The sequence below is a fragment of the Carcharhinus amblyrhynchos genome, chromosome 18 (genome assembly GCF_965287045.1).
Source record: "Carcharhinus amblyrhynchos chromosome 18, sCarAmb.v2.hapA, whole genome shotgun sequence".
Classification (NCBI taxonomy): domain Eukaryota; kingdom Metazoa; phylum Chordata; class Chondrichthyes; order Carcharhiniformes; family Carcharhinidae; genus Carcharhinus; species Carcharhinus amblyrhynchos.
In genome coordinates, this window is record NC_137341.1 from 52,774,599 (window position 1) to 52,791,670 (window position 17,072).

A 17,072-nucleotide genomic window follows, 5' to 3' on the forward strand; every position below is an offset into this window, starting at 1 on the left:
GCATTTGGGAGGAGTGAAACTATTTGTTTTATACATCAGATAAATTTGTATATGTGGGGGTGGGCGGTATTTTATTATGTGGACACAAGCATTTTATAAAAACCCATTTGCAGCAGTAACGATTATAGATCTAATGATTTCAGCCTTCAGCGGAGGACCGGACAGAGTTGCCCTGTATCCCTGTTATTGTTTACAATAGTTACTGAGCCCTTCGCTGAGGCAATTAGACAGAACTTTTCGGTGTTTAGTTAGTGGGTAAAGCAGCATAAGATTGTTGTACGCTGATGGGTGTTACTATTTTAGTATAGGCCTGAAATTTCTGTTCCTGCTTTATTGACGTCGGTTGGTTTGGCTCTGTAGATTATAAAATAAATATTGCCAAGTCTGAGGCTCAGACTTCCTCATTAGGAAGGGGCAGATGGCAGCTCCTTCCCCTTACTCCCTTCCCCTTCAGGTGGTTATCTTCAGGTTTTACTTGCGGCATGGTGGCACAGGGGTTAGCACTGCTGTCTCACAGCGCCAGAGACCCGGGTTCGATTTGTGGCTTGGGTTTCCTCTGGGTGCTCCAGTTTCCACCTACAGTCTGAAAGATGTGCTGGTTAGGTGGCTTGGCCACGCTAAATTCTCCCTCCATGTTACCTGAACAGGCACCGGAGTGTGGCAACTAGCAGATTTTCACAGATTTTCATTGCAGTGTTACTGTAGGTCTTCCTTGTGACTAATAAATAAACTTTAACTTTTTATTTAGGTATTTTTATTAGCCCCTTTCCCCCTCATTCTGACAGCATTATTCAGATCTATATAACATGGGATCTACATCACTGGACCTTTTTACCTGTACCATAGCTGGGCAGGACCTTCTACAGATGTTACCAATTTTCCTTTCTGCTCAGATTCTGAAGGAAATCAGTGGGGTGTTTAACTCCTTTATGTGGAACAAAAAGAAACTCTGCTTAAAACTAACCGAATTGCAACTTCCAAGTTCAAAGGGGAGTCTTGGGAGGGGATCATAGTGCAGAAACTGCTGTGTTTCTGTAAGAACCATAGAACCCTACAGTGCAGAAAGAGGCCCATCGAGTCTACACCGAACACAGTCCCACCCAGGCCCTACCCCCCATATCCCTACGTATTATACCCACTAATCCCTCTAACCTCTGCTACCCTGGACACTAAGGGGCAATTTCTTAACATGGCCAATCAACCAAACCCGCACATCTTTGGACTGTGGGAGAAAACCGGAGTACCTGGAGGAAACCCATGCAGACACGAGGAGAACGTGCAAACTCCACACATACAGTGACCCGAGCCGAGAATCGAACCCAGGACCCTGGAGCTGTGAAGCAGCAGTGCTAACCACTGTGCCGGTATGGGGCGTCACTGTTCAGTCTTGTGTCAAAATAAAGAAAAATATTGGCCAAGTATAATTTAAAGAGCTGGAAAAAATATTTGCTGTGACCTTGGAATTCTGTTTTTGTTTGAGGTTCCAGCTAAACATTTAATTGATGTCAGTGAGAAGAGGTTGTATAATCTAACATTTGCAGCATGGAAAATTACATTCTTGGATCAATGACAAATCACCTTCTGTATACAATTGGCACAAACTTATTATGCTGTGTACCTCAATGGAATTTCTAACTTGTATATTTTGACCTAAGTTGGACTCATTCCAAAAAGTATGGGCTCCTGTCTTAAAAACAGGTTCCGTAGTGTCAGATTTACTTATACAAGGCTTTCTTTGGGACGTGCTGTACTGTCCCTAATATTAAGGGTAAGGGTATGTGTCCCTTTTCCCTCTTTGTACTTTGCTCCTTTTCTCTCCACCCTTTTGTTGTTAATGTGAGGCTAGCTGAACTGACTTTGCATGGTGGCACAGTGGTTAGCTCTGCTGCCTCACAACACCAGGGACCTGGGTTTAATTCCAGCCTTGGGTCATTGTTTGTTTGTGTGAAGTTTGCATATTTTCCCTGTGTCTGCGTGGGTTCCTTCCCACATTCCAAAGATGTGACCTGATAGAGGTTTATAAGATGTTGAGAGGAATAGATAGGGTGGATTCTCAGAGGCTATTTCCCAGCAATGAAATGGTCGCTACGAGAGGACACAGATTTAAGGTGCAGGGAAGCAAGTACAGAGGAGATGTTAGGGGTAAGTTTTTCACTGAGGGTGGTGAGTGAGTGGAATCGGCTGCCGTCGGTGGTGGTGGAGGCGAACTCGCTGGGGTCTTTTAAAAGACTTCTGGATGAGTATATGGGATCTAATGGGATTGGGGGTTATAGATAGATCTATGGCTTAGTGGGTATAGAAGTGATCGGCGCAACTAGTGGGCCGAAGGGCCTGTTTGTGCTGTAGTGTTCTATGTGTGGGTTAGGTTGATTTGGCCAAATCAATTTGCTAAATTGCCCCTTAGTGTCAGTTGGATTAGGAGGGTAAGTGTGTAGGGTAAAGGATAGGACCCGGATAGGATTGTTGTCGGTGCAGAATCGATGCCCAAATCGCTGCCTCCTGCATTGTGGATTCTATATGGTGAAATGTTTATACTCTGCCTGTTTTATGGATGTCTTTTATTTATAAAGAAAAGAAAAAAGCTCATTTACAAAAAGGAATTACATCTTCCCTCAAAGAAAGATGAATGCTAAGGGGGCAGCAATTGTCTGAAACTTTATCCGAATGGTCATCTTTGGTTTGGTGATTTTCTGATGTTTTCCTGCGGCATTTATACATAAATAAGAGAAATGGGTAGGAGTTACCCCTAGAGGAAGGATCATCCCTTTATTGGGCTGGTGTTGTGAAGTAAATCTCCCGTTTTTGGTCGTCTTTCATGATATGTAGGCATTACTGGCAAGGCCAGTATTTGACATTTTTGGAGCAAAAGGAGTAGCTTTCGAGACCATTTCAGAGGGCAGTTAAGAGTCAACCACATTGCTTTGGGTCTGAGGTCACATGTAGGCCAGACCAGGTAAGGATGGCAGATTTCCTTCCCTAAGGGACATTAGTGAACCAAACAGATTTTTATGGCAATCACTGGTAAGTGGTGTGGTTGCCGCTATTGAGACCAGTTTTCAATTCCAGATTTATTACTTGAATTTAAATTCCAGCAGCTGCCTTGACGGAACTTGAATCCATGTCCCTCCGAGCATTAGCCTGGAATACTAGTCCAATAACATTACCACTACATCACCACTTCCACACAGTCACCCTCCTCTGCACCTACCCACTTTGCTCAAAAGAATGGCTATGCCTGATTGTTACGTTATAATTTTCAGGAAAAGTTAGAAGAACATCATTCGGAGAATTATAAACGGATTACTATGCTACAGGATGAGCTTGCTGAGACCACAGCAATTAAAGACCAGCTGCAGAAATATATCCGAGAACTCGAACAGGCGAATGATGACTTGGAGCGGGCGAAAAGGTAAGCGTTGGGCTTGCGTTCTGAATGGTGCAATACAATGAGCAACAGTAATCAAAAAGATAAAAAATACACCAGAGTGCACATTATAAATAAGAGTAGACCAATCAGCCTTTGGGGCTGCTTTTCCAGTTAATAAGATCATAGGTCATCATCTACCCCAGCTATGGCTTCCCATTGTGTAGTTTTTTATTTGTATGAAAGTTGTCTTTATGTGAAATGTAATGTAGAAAGGGTGGGACATTTAACCGATAAGAGGTACATGTGCAAATTCTCATGGCAAATTAAATGATTTGACTTTTGATTTAATTTATTATTGTCACATGCATTAACAGCGAAAAGTATTGTTTCTTGCATGCTATGCAGACAAAATATTCTGTTTGTAGAGAAGGAAATGAGGGGGTGCAGACTGTAGTGTTGCAGTCACAGCTAGGGTGTAGAGAAAGATCAACTTAATACAAGGTAGGTCCATTCAAAAGTCTAACAGCCGCAGGGAAGAAGCTGTTCTTGAGTCGGTTGGTATGTGACCTCAGACTTTTGTATCTTTTTCCTGACAGAAGAGGGTGGAAGGGACAATGTCTAGGTTGCATGGGGTCCTTGATTATGCTGGCTGCTTTGCCAAGGCAATGGGAAGTGTTGACAGAGTCAGTGGATGGGAGGCTGATTTGTGTGATGGATTGGGCTACGTTCACAACCTTTTGCAGTTCGTTGCAGCCTTGGGTAGTGCAGGAGCCATACCAAGCTGTGATATAACCAGAAAGAATGCTTTCTATGGTGCATCTGTAAAAATGAGTTAGAAACACAAATGTTACACACATAATGGGGCCCGATTCTCTGATCTCTTCACATTGCTGGCAGGAATCTCGATGCCCCAGTGAGTGGGGTGTTGGCCAAAAATCGGGATTCCCAATGGGCGGGGGGGGGTGGCTCTTCAGATTCACCTGACCCATTCCACCGATTGGGTCCCACTCATAGTGGGCGGCAACCTGAAAATTATGCAAACCTACTAACTTGAATGCCTCGGGTCACTGCCTGTGTGAAGTCTGCACATTCTCCCCGTGTCTGCATGGTTTTCCTCCAGATGCTCCGGTTTCTTCCCGCACTCCAAAAAGATGTGTAGGTTAGGATGATTGACCATGCTAAATTGTCCTTTGGTGTCCCAAAATGTGTAGATTAGAGCGGTTAGTGAGATAAATGTGTGGGGTTGTGGGAGGTGGTTCTGGGTAAGATGCTCTGTCAGACTTGATGGGCTGAATGGCCTCTTTCTCTAGTGTAGGAATTCTGTGAAAGGCCTTAGCGCTGGTGTTACACTTTTGAGTGAATCCAGGTTGTAGCTAATGTTACACACACACACACACACACACACACACACACACACACACACACACACACACACACACACACACACACACACACTCTGGAGCTGTGGATAGTATAGTAGAGGCTCCAAGGTTCTTTCACTGCATGGCTGACCAGAACCCTTCCTACTGCCTTCCCTTAGCATGTGATGGAAGAATTTACAGGTCAGCACTCAACCTACTTTCTTTGGTCGTCAAGTCCTGCGGTGGGGCTTGAATGTGGAGCTGAGAGTTAGGGATGCAGCCCACTGTGCCACAAGACCACAAAAGAATTTAACAACCCAAAGGCAAGGCATGTGCAAATGCAAACTGGGAGAATTGTAATATTTTTTAAGAATGACATGAATCCATAAAAAAGGACAAGGAAAATATCAAGATGAGTGGAGTATGAACAAATCAAAAGCTGACAGTCAAAGCTTTTATAAATTATTGAAGAGGAATTTGAGAAATGAAACTATATTTGGGTAATGAAAATATAGCAGCCTTGTTAATGAATACACTCGTATCAGATTTGCAGTGGAGAAAGAGGAGAAAATAACATCAGTACAAAGGAATCTTTTAACTAAAAGCCCTGGGAAGAACTTGTGTAATTACTGTTCTGAAAAAATAATGAAACACGAGTGAAGTGTCTGGAAACTAGTGGGCTTCGTTGTTGCCCATGAATGGAAATGCGTGGGAAATGGTAGATGCAATGTTCATGATTTTCCAAAGCACATTGGGATTTGGGAATTATCCTTTTTGGATTGGAAAATTTAAATGTCGTTCGTTGTTTAAGACGAGGGGCTGGAAAATAAGGTAGCTATGGACCCATCATTTCCATATCAGTTGTAGGAAAGTTGCTGGAATGTATAATAGAGCCAGTCTTGGCATTTGAACAAGTGAATGGGAGAGAATCAGTGTGGGTATGTGAAGGGTAGGTTATACCTGTGTATAACACTGCTGCTTACATGTGGCTTCTGTTATTGTCCATGGGCATCCTTGCAGTCAAAGGATAAAAGCAAATTACTGCAGATGCTGGAATCTGAAACCAAAAGAGAAAATGTGGGAACATCTCAGCAGGTCTGGCAGCATCTGTAAGGAGGGCTTTGACAAAGGGTCATCTGGACTCAAAACGTCAGCTCTTTCCTCTCCTTACAGTTGCTGCCAGACCTGCTGAGATTTTCCAGCGTTTTCTCTTTTGGCTTGCAGACAAAGAACTCCTTTCCCCTGAGTTGTAAAATGGCAATTGTAATTGACCACTCCTGTGCATTCTAGGGTCTCCGATACAATCTTCAGCCAGTTTATGAACTCAAAATGCCTTCGGACACACGAGGGATAAATTTTGCCTGTTATTCTTGACAACCACCTGAGGGATCAGTGCTGGGTCCACTGTTATTTGTCATTTATAGTAATGATTTGCGTGAGAATATAGGAGGCATGGTTAGTAAGTTTGCAGATGGCACTAAAATTGGTGGCATAGTGGACAGTGAAGGAATTTATCTCCAACTGCAACAGGATCTTGATCAATTGGGCCTGTGGGCTGACGAATGGCAGATGTAGTTTAATTTAGACAAATGCGAGGTGATGCATTTTGGTAGATTGAACCAGGGCAGGACTTACTCAGTTAATGGTAGGGCATTGGGGGAGAGCTACAGAATAAAGAGATCTAGGGATACATGTTCATAGCTCCTTGAAAGTAGAGTCACAGATGGACAGTGGTGAAGAAGGCATTTGGCATGCTTGGTTTCATCAGTCAGAACATTGAATACAGGCGTTGGAATGTCTTGTTGAAGATGTACAAGACATTGGTAAGGCTACGCTTGGAGTACTGTGTGCAGTTCTGCTCACCCCATTATAGAAAGGATATTATTAAACTAGAAAGAGTGCAGAAAAGATTTACTCGGATGCTACTGGGACTTAATGGGTTAAGTTATACGGAGAGGCTGAATAGACTGGGACTATTTTCTCTGGAGTATGGGAGGCTGAGGGATGATCTAGAGATCTATAAAATAATGAGGGGCGTAGATCAGCTAGATAGTCAATATCTTTTCCCAAAGGTAGGGGAGTCTAAAACTAGAGGGCATAGGTTTAAGGTGAGAGGGGAGAGATACAAAAGGGTCCAGAGGGGCAATTTTTTTCAGAGGGTGATGAGTGTCTGGAACAAGCTGCCAGAGGTAGTAGTAGAGGCAGGTACAATTTTGTCTTTTTAAAAGCATTTAGATAGTTACATGGATATGATGGGTATAGAGGGATATGGGCCAAGTGCGGGCAATTGGGATTAGCTTAGGGATTTTTTTAAAAAAGGGCGACATGGACAAGTTGGGTGGTAGGGCCTGTTTCCATGCTGTAAACCTCTATAACTCTGACTCGCTGTTTCGAATGATGATGTATTTAAAAAATGTATTTGGACGAATGTAGGTTTACAGTGTGGCCTGTTTCTATGCTGTAAACCTCTGACTGTGTAATAGCTTGTTTCTCTTTACAAGGAGTGGGGGGGTGACAGGGTATTCTGTTTGGCTGCTGCAGGATTTTGCATAGCAAAGTGAGCATTAATGTCTGTGATATAATTACGATCTGACAGATAACGAGTCAGATATTCTAAATGTTGAACCCAAAAAGTTTGTTTAAAACCTTTGGACCCTTGGAATATTTGGCTCAGTTGTGTTCTGATGTGGGACCCATGTTTGGCAAGTTGGACTTCCTATTCAGTGGTGATGTTTTTAGGGTAATGAAAAATGGTGGTTTGTTGCAAACTGACTGAAGTTCAGTGAAATATTGACAGTTCCTTACATTTTAAATAGATTTATATTTAACACTGAAGAGTAGCATTGTATGTCGAATAGCGTTGCTACAGTCTCGGGTATACAATACTTCGTCATTGTAAATTTTATTTTAGTGTCAGAAGTACAGTTACATTAACACTGCAGTGAAATTACTGTGAAAATCCCCTAGTCCCCACACTCTGCAGCCTATTCAGGAACACTGAGGGAGAATTTAGCATGGCCAGTGCACCTAACCAGCACGTCTTTTGGACTGTGGGAGGAAACCCCCACAGACATGGGGAGAACATGCAGATTCCACACAGATGGTGACCCAATCCAGGAATCGAACCTGGGTCCCTGGCGCTGTAAGGCAGCAGTGCTAACCACCGTGCCACCATTTTAGATGCTAATTTGATCGTCCTTTTAAAAGATTGAAACTACAATTGTTAATTTTTCAGACAATTTTTAAATGAAAGCAAAAATAATTCCAAAGTGTCTTGGTAAAGGCAGCTCGGGATCTAAGATTTACAGAAGGCAGCGTGTTATTCAGATTGTTGTGGTTTAGATCATAAGGTATAGGAGCAGAGTTAGGCCGTTCGGCCCATTGAATGGCAGAACAGACTCAATCATGGCTGATATGACTCTCATCTACATTCTCCTGCCTTCTCCCTGGATCCCCTTACTGACCAAGAGCCTATCTATCTCTGTCTTAAAGACACTCAACGACCTGGCCTCCACAACCCTCTGTGGCGATGAGTTCCACAGATGTACCATCCCATTATATTTGATAGTAAAAGTAACTTGTAGTGATGTATAACTTTGATTCGATTCCATTCCCTGTTTTTGACTTCTTACACAGAGCCACAATTATGTCCCTGGAAGACTTTGAGCAGCGACTGAACCAGGCAATTGAGAGGAACGCCTTCTTGGAGAGTGAACTGGATGAGAAAGAAAATCTCCTGGTTTCTGTACAAAGACTGAAAGATGAAGCGCGAGGTTAGTATTGCTTTCGTTTTGGATCTACAACCAAATATTGGCATCAGTTTGGTTTGATTTTTCCCTTTTTTATATATTAAAACAAAATGCTTTGATCGGAAAATGTTGCTTCCAGATCTGAGGCAGGAGTTGGCTGTACAGCAGAAACCAGATTCCATCAGGAAACCCGCAAATACCATGTCGGATTCTGAAAATGTGATACCGCAAGCATCAACAATGCTGCCTTTGACCCCACTGATATGTAAAGGACCCAGCAGTGGGTTCCCCACGCCTGCCATGTTTACAAAAGGTAACACCCAATATTATTGAATAGTTTAATACTTTAGAATGATTTGAGGGGTTTGTTTTTTGGGTTGACCATTGATATTGGAGGTGGCATAGTGGTTAGCACTGCTGCTTCACAGCTCCAGTGACCTGGGTTCAATTCCTGGCTCGGCTTACCATTAATTAAATGGTAAAAAAGGTAGCAGCATGATGTTGTGCAGAGGGATCTGGGTGTCCTTGTGTAAGAATCAGAGTTGGTTTGCAGGTGCAGCAGGTAATTAAGAAGGCAAATGGAATTTTGTCTTTCACTGCTAGAGGGATGGAGGTTATGTTGCAGCTGTATTAGATGCTGGTGAGGCCTCACCTGGAATCTCCTTACTTGAGAAAGGATATACTGGCGTTGGAGGGGGTGCAGAGGAGATTCACTAGGTAGGTTGGCTTATGAGGAGAGACTGAGTAAACGGGGGCTATATTCATTGGAATTCAGGAGAATGAGGAGAGATCTTCTAGAAACTTATAAGATTATGAAGGGAATAGATAAGATAGAAGCAGGGAAGTTGTTTCCACTGGCAGATGAAACTAGAACCAGGAGGCAAAGCCTCAAAAAAAGGAAAGCAGATTTAGGATTGAGTTGAGGAAGAACTTCACGCAAAGGGTTGTGAATCTGTGGAATTCCCTGCCCAGTGAAGCAGTTGAGGCTACCTCATTGAATGTTTTTAAGGCAATGATAGATAAATTTTTGAACAGTAAAGGAATTAAAGGCTATAGTGAGTGCGTAAGTGGAGCTGAGTCCATGAAAAGAACAGCCATGATCTTATTGAATGGTGGAGCAGGCTCGAAGGGCCAGATGGCCGACTCCTCCTAGTTCTTATGTTCTTATTGGGTCACTGTCTGTGTGGAGTTTACACATTCTCTCCGTGTCTGCTTGGGTTTTCTCCCACAGTGCAAAGATGTGTGGGTTAGGTTGGCCATGCTAAATTGACCTTAGTGTCAGGGGATTAGCAGGGTAAGTATATGGGGTTATGGGGATAAGGCCTGGGTGGGATTGTTGTTGGTGCAGACTCAATGGGCTGAATGGCTGCCTCCTGCACTGTAAGGATTTTATGAATAAGGAGGAGACATGCAGAGTTTGAACCGTAGAGATAGCCTATCCATCCAGGATGGTTCATGAAGGCTTTTTAACATGATTACATATAATGATTGTAATAATGACCAACCTTTAGAGGGGATGCCCTAACTAAAGTGAAGATGGGGGATCATTGCTTTTTGGTTCATGCTGAGCATGCACACTAGGTGGAATTCTCAAAAACCTCCCAATATATTGTGGTGGAATCTCGAGGAAATCAAAAGATTGCAATTACAAAGCAATCATCAGCAGTAAGGATTTGGAGAGGAGGGGACTTTAAAACTGAATTTCAGCTGCATGACAAATTAAGGGAATTTCTACAGTTAATTTAAGATAGCAGCATAAAAGACATATAGTTTGCACATTCTCCCCGTGTCTGTGTGGGTTTCCTCCAGGTGCTCCAGTTTCTGCACAGTCCAAAGATGTGCAGGTAAGGTGGATTGGCCATGCTAAATTGCCCCTTAATGTCCCACGATGTGTGGATTGGCCGTGGGAAATGCAGGGAGATTTTTGGGGATAGGGCAGGAGAGACAGCCTGTGTAAAATACTCTATCAGAGAGTCAGCACAGACTTGATGGGCCGAATGGTGGCCTCCTGCACTGTAGCTTTTCTATAAAGCAGGAAAAAAAGTGTACAATTCTGGAAGTAATATAATTTGAAAGTAATACTGATAAGAATTGGTGTTTCATTGTCTGTGACATTTACATATTAGCCTGCCACATAAATCTGTAAGCAGCTATTTAGTGCTGGCTCTGAAGCATTATCAAAGTGACCCATTTGAAAGGTACACAAACAGTTGTGCCCACTGTCACCTGATCTGATCCCTGCTGGGAGGAACCTGGCTTTGCTTTGATGTGGGTTTTGTGTGAAGCAGATCTCTGCTTTGGGAAACTTGCAGGCATCTGTGGAAAAACCAAACTTCATCGATACTTCCCCCTGTGAACATTGGCCTGTTTCTAAGCCCAATACCTCCCTCCATGCCTTCCTCAAACATGTGTGTTTGGACATGTGTGTGTAAACCAATCTGTATGTTTTTACTTTATTTGACATTGTTTTACGTCTTTTTCAGATGGTTACACTGGCAGCCCCCTGACTCCATCAGCCAGGATCTCTGCGCTAAATATAGTGGGAGACTTGCTTAGGAAAGTTGGGGTAAGGATCGCAGCATTTTTAAGTGCGGTGTTTTATGACTTTCTGCGCTCCCTCAGTCTCATTCGCAGCCCCTAAGTTTTATAAATGAATGGAGAATAAATTGGATCTTGACTTTTGTGCTGGACCAAATCAGACACTCGGTCGTCCCTGAAATGTGAAGCACTGAAGTGTTTGCAAACTTTTTACCCTGTTTTATATTCTCACAGGAACTTGCCAAAGGACAGTGTTTGGGATGGGTCTAAAAATTTGTAGAATTGTTGCTGGTTTCACACCACAATCTTATCACCCAAATTTCGTGTTTTCTTGCGGTATCTTTTTGTGCTGCAGGGCCTGTTATTGATCTATTTATTTATTTATTTCACGGATTTCTCCCTTTATGGTGTGTAGTTAGTGACAAAGTGAGCCTGTATCAACCAAACTGACTTTGCCAGAAACCTTCCCTGCGGCTTCCTGTGAGAATGGGCTTGGCCCCGTTCAGTAAACCTGGTCATTTGGTTTTGGGTGTGACCCATGTGACATTCAGGAGGCATGTCTTACTTTCCAGGCACTGACTGAAGCCAAAGTCAGATTGTTTCTCTTTTGTGGATCGTTTTATGACACCGAGTTACAAATTCATATTATTGTACAGAGTCTTATTGGATCTGTTCCTTGTTGGGATGTTTTACTGGAGAAAGATATTGAATGCTTATACCTGTTTTGTTTTTGTTTTATTTCACTCGGGTCCGAACACTTGTGTAAAAGTTGCAATTCTTCATCCATTTACCTGGAACAACAGGACTGATGGGATCAGGCTGAGCAAGGTCACGTGTATAGGGTCTTGTCTATTAGAATTTCCTGTAGATTCCATTTGGGGTATTTGCGTTCGAGCAACACGGTAGCACAGTGGTTAGCACTGTTGCCTCACAGCGCCAGGGACCTGGATTCGATGCCTGACATGGGTCATTGTCTGTGTGGAGTCTGCATGTCCTCCCCGTGTCTGCGTGGGTTTCCTCTGGGTGCTCCCGTTTCCTCCCACACCAGTGATTTGCAGGTTAGGTGGATCAGTCAGGCTAAATTGTCGCTTAGTGTCAGGGGACTAATAGGGTGAATATGTGGGGTTACAGGTGGGGTTGTTGGTGCAGGCTTTTGATGGGTGAGGTTCTTAGTGCTGGCCCAGTGGGCTGTATAGTCTCCTCCTACACTGTAGGGAATCATTAGGATGATGAAAATGACCCAAGTGGTTTTGATATCTTTGTTTTAAAGAAAAGTCGTGCAAATCTTCAATATTTTATACTAACTGGGAAGGAGATCATTTACATTTCATCTACACCAGTTACCTGATATTCAACCAATGTCCGATAGTTATCATAAAGGATGCTGCAGCTCAATAGAACAGATTCTTTGTTTCCCTATTTTATTGTTATAGGTGGGACGTGTTGGGGTTTATTAACACTAACGGTTGTATCCTGCTTTGAGAGCTTTTGCATTCTAATTTTTTGGATATTTTGTAAATCCTGGAAGCTTTGTACTGAGTTTGAAATAAATTGTATTATATAACCCATCTGCCAATGTTCTGTGACAATTTGCTAACATTCTGTCATTCCACAAACATTTATTATTGTCCCAAGCTCCTAAACAGCTTATTTCAGTAATTCAGATGTCACTGGCTGGTATCTTTATAACTTAGAAAATACAACTGACCTTAAAGGCACATAAAGGTGGGTAAATTGTTGGAAGATATTTTGAGAGAAAGGATCTACAGGCATTTAGAGATGCAAGGACTGATTAGAGACAGTCAGCATGGCTTAGTGAGTGGAAAATCATGTCTCAAGTTTTTGAAGGGGTAACCAAGAAGGTAGATGAAGGCAGTGCAGTTGATGTTATCTATGTTTACTTTAGCAAGGCCTTGGACAAGGTACCACATGGTGGGTTGTTGCATAAGGTTAAATCTCACAGGATTCAGGGTGAGGTAGCTAAATGGATACAAAATTGGCTTCTTGACAGAAGCTAGAGGGTGGTTGTAGAGAGCTGTTTTTCAAACTAGAGATCTGTGACCAGCGATGTGCCTCAGGGATCAGTGGTGGGCCCACTGTTATTTGTCATTTATATTAATAATTTGGATGAAAACATAGGAGGTATAGTTAGTAAGTTTGCCGATGACACCAAAATTGGTGGCGTAGTGGACAGTGAGGAAGGTTATCTCTGATTGCAACTAGATCCTGATCAATTGGGCCAGTGGGCTGACGAATGGCAGATGGAGGCAAATGTGAGGTGATGCATTTTGGTAGATTGAACCAGGGCAGGACTTACTCAGTTAATGGTAGGGTGTTGGGGAGAGTTACAGAACAAAGATCTAGGGATACATGTTCATAGCTCCTTGAAAATGGAGTCAGAGATGGACAGAGTGGTGAAGAAGGCATTCAACATGTTTGGTTTCATTGTTCAGAACATTGAATACAGGAGTCAGGACATCTTAAAGTTGTACAAGACAATGGTGAGGCCACACTTGGAATGCTGTGTACAGTTCTGGGGATCCTATTATAGAAAGGATATTATTAAATTAGAAAGAGTGCAGAAAAGATTAACTAGGATGTTACCGGGACTTGATGGTTTGAGTTATAAGGAGAGGCTGGATAGATTGGGACTTTTTTCTCTGGAGTGTAGGAGGCTGAGGGGTGACCATGTAGAGATCTATAAAATAATGAGGGGCACAGATCAGCTAGATAGTCAATATCTTTTCCCAAAGGTAGGCGAGTCTAAAACTAGAGGGCATAGGTTTAAGGTGAAAGGGGAGAGATACAAAAGGGTCCAGAGGGGCAATTTTTTCACACAGGGTGGTAAGTGTCTGGAACAAGATGCCAGAGGCAGTAGTAGAGGCAGGTACAATTTTGCCTTTTAAAAAGCATTTAGACAGTTACAAGGGTAAGATGGGTATAAAGGGATATGGGCAATTGGGGCTAGCTTTGGGGGTTTTAATAAAATGGTGGCATGGACAAGTTGGGCTGTAGGGATTGTTTCCATGCTGTAAACCTCTGACTCTGTAAACTGTATTCTTGCTTTACACGTGTAGACTCGTTTTTATTCTTGAATTTTGATACCATGTATGTATTTGCTGGTCCTCTAAATTGGAATGCCCTTCTTGCTCTTCACGGGCAGCACATTTGGCGCTGCTGCTTCACAGCACCAGGGACCCGGGTACAATTCCCAACTTGGGTCATTGTCGGTGGAGTTTGCACATTCTCCCCGTATCTGTCGGTTTTCTCCCACAGTCCATAGATGTGCGGGTTAGGTTGATTGGCCATGCTAAATTGACCCTTAGTGTTAGGGGATTAGCAGGGTAAATGTGTGAGGTTATGGGAATAGGGCCTGGGTGCGATTGTGGATGGTACAGATTTTATGGGCCAAATGGCCTCCTTCTTCACTGTGGGTATCTATGATTCACCGTTTAAGGCCACAAATGCTTCTTTCAAGTAAAGCAACATTTCACTTCCTTTCATTTGTATTCGCTGCTCTTAATGCAATCTCCCCACACCGGGGAGTCTAAATGCAGACTGGGGTGACTGCTTTGTGGAACACCTTCACTCAGTCCGCAAGCAGGACCCCAACCTTCCTGTCACTTGCTATTACAGCTTGGCATCTTGCTCTCATTCCCAAAAGGGATCAAATGCATAGAATGCAGGAAATCATCGCTTCAAAGAATTGGTTAAAGAATTTAAGGTTTTATCTTTGAGGGAAAGATTCCAGGGGAAAGAAGTCGTGTTGTAGGAACTAAAGAAATGGGTTGAGATGCTTATTGGGGAACTGGATGTAATATTGTGAAGATTTCAATAGCACTAATTGGGTGCAAACTGGGCAGGAATGGAAAATAGACATTTGGATACAATAATTTTTAAGTGTACAGAAGTTTAAAAATAGGAATGGCATCACTGGTTATGGAGAGAGAAGAGGCTGTCTCTTGCCCAGAATCATAGAATCCTACAATATAGGAGACCATTCAGCCCATCGAGCCTGTACTGAACACAATCGCACTCAGGCCCAATCGCTGTAACCCCATGTATTTACCCTACTAGTCCTCCTGACACTAAGAGGCAATTTAACACGGCCAATGGGCTAACTTGGACGTCTTTTGGACTGAGAGCGCACACCGGAGCAGCTGGAGGAAACCCACGCAGACATGGAGAACGAGCAGGCTCCACCTAATTTCCCAAGCCGGGAATCGAACCCGGATCCCTGGCGCTGTGAGGCAGCGGTGCTAACCACTGTGCCACTGTGCTGCCCCAAAGAGGGATTGTTTAAAAAGGGAGATCTACTTCAAGTTGTACCACTTACCCCCCTGTCCCCACACTGAATTTTGCTACAGAGACACACGACCTGCTAAGGGAAGCAGGCGCAAGATGAGTTTGGACTGCAGTTTACTCGAGCTTTGAATTAAGGTTTCCTTCATGGTCAGACTGTGGTAGATGAATTAACAGGAGTTTGATGTGAGTGGTCAAGTCTTGTCTACCAGGTTGACAGAACGTTCACTGGATGGACGATGGTCTTTTGTCTGTCAGTTGCTGTGTGTTTTTTTTGGTTATCTTCAAACGTACACCCCTAGAGGAAGTGGGGAGGTGGGGGGTGGCTGGACCTCTGCTGTCTCCATCACAAGATGGGCTCCCCTGATGAAGGGGCAGTGCTGCAAAAGCTCGTGATTCCAAATAAACCTGTTGGTCTTTAACCTGGTGTGAGGTTTACTGTACATTTGGAAAGAGTAGTTTTTATTTTTAGCACCTGGTTGATACAAGCAAATCTAAATGTCTTTATTGCAACGCTTGTAGCTGTTTTGAGGCAGCTGGTGGACTAACTACATCTCTGGCTTTCAGCCCAAATTAAATCTCACGGAATAACTTTGCTCTTGTTCCCCAATAAAGCAATCATTTAATTGGGAAAGGAAATTTTGTTTTCCACGTGGTGTTTCCATAAACAAAATCATTTGCTAGTTTGGATCTTTCCTATCTTGCTCCAGAGTGGAGAATGATATACTGTCTGTGTGGAGTTTCCTCTGGGTGCTCCGGTTTCCTCCCACAGCCCAAAGATGTGCTGGTTAAGCACACTGATCATGCCAAATTCTCCCTCGATGTACTCGAACAGATGCCACTAGGGGATTTTCACCGTAACTTCATTGCAGTGTTAATGTAAGACTACTTGTGACACTGAACTTATTTTATCTTGAATATATGCCTCACTGGACACAGTGCTTTCACTCCTATTTGAAATGTAAAGCAGCTCGTTGATCACTCTTGTACTTTGTCCACAAAGTGGTAATTTGTGTAGAAGATGGTACAGAGGGAGATAAAGCCACTGTTAAAACTCTGGCATTTAGTGGACAAGTATAGAACTTTGTACTATTACATGAATTTCAGTGCTGAGTTTATTGACGGTGAAGTGAGTGCCTTGCCAATGTCCAATGCCAGTTTACCCCCATTTGACAAATGGTTGGTAAAATCAAGTTTTGTTAGACTTGTAAAATTTTGAGACGCGAGTGCCATTTGTGAACTGCACTGCACTGCAGTACGCCCTGTGGAGGAGTAAAGTCACAACCTCTACATCTCAGTGTGTGTGCAGCTAAACAAAAGGTGAATGCCTCTATGCAATTTCTGAGTCAATGTTCAAACTCTAAGGTATATCTATGGAAACAGCACTTGCTCGATGGTGTGTTGTGTTGAAGCATTATGGGAGAACCATTTGTAAGTGAAGTTTATATTTTATATTTTTACAGGCTCTGGAGTCCAAGCTTGCATCCTGTAGGAATTTTGTTTGGGATCAATCTCCAAACCGTACAATTTTGCCATCCGCTCAGAATGGGAACTGCTCAATAAAAGACAGCAATGATAACCGGGTGTCCAATGCCAATTTACCCCAATATGACAAAGGGTTGGTAAAATCATGTTTTATCAGACTTGTAGTATTTTGAGATGCAGTTGCTGTAAGTGTACAGCACCGATTTACAGCTAAATGACGGACCGGATAGTTAAACATCCAACACTTTGGCAGTTGGGTCAAGGTCAGTG

General features: G+C 43.0%; 1 protein-coding gene across 4 annotated transcripts in view; it reads left to right on the forward strand.

The window, feature by feature from the left end:
* nde1 (nudE neurodevelopment protein 1) overlaps positions 1 to 17,072 on the forward strand; it is a 46,066-nt gene that overhangs the window by 22,634 nt on the left and 6,360 nt on the right. For 3 of the 4 annotated variants that reach the window (XM_080207024.1, XM_080207023.1, XM_080207025.1), the window contains exons 5-9: positions 3,261 to 3,409; positions 8,365 to 8,501; positions 8,617 to 8,790; positions 10,961 to 11,043; positions 16,781 to 16,935. In XM_080207024.1, the coding sequence (XP_080063150.1) occupies positions 3,261 to 3,409; positions 8,365 to 8,501; positions 8,617 to 8,790; positions 10,961 to 11,043; positions 16,781 to 16,935 (698 nt within the window). Of the gene's footprint in view, positions 1 to 2,066; positions 2,143 to 3,260; positions 3,410 to 8,364; positions 8,502 to 8,616; positions 8,791 to 10,960; positions 11,044 to 16,780; positions 16,936 to 17,072 lie in introns of those variants that run through there. The other variant, XM_080207027.1, reaches the window with a different exon arrangement.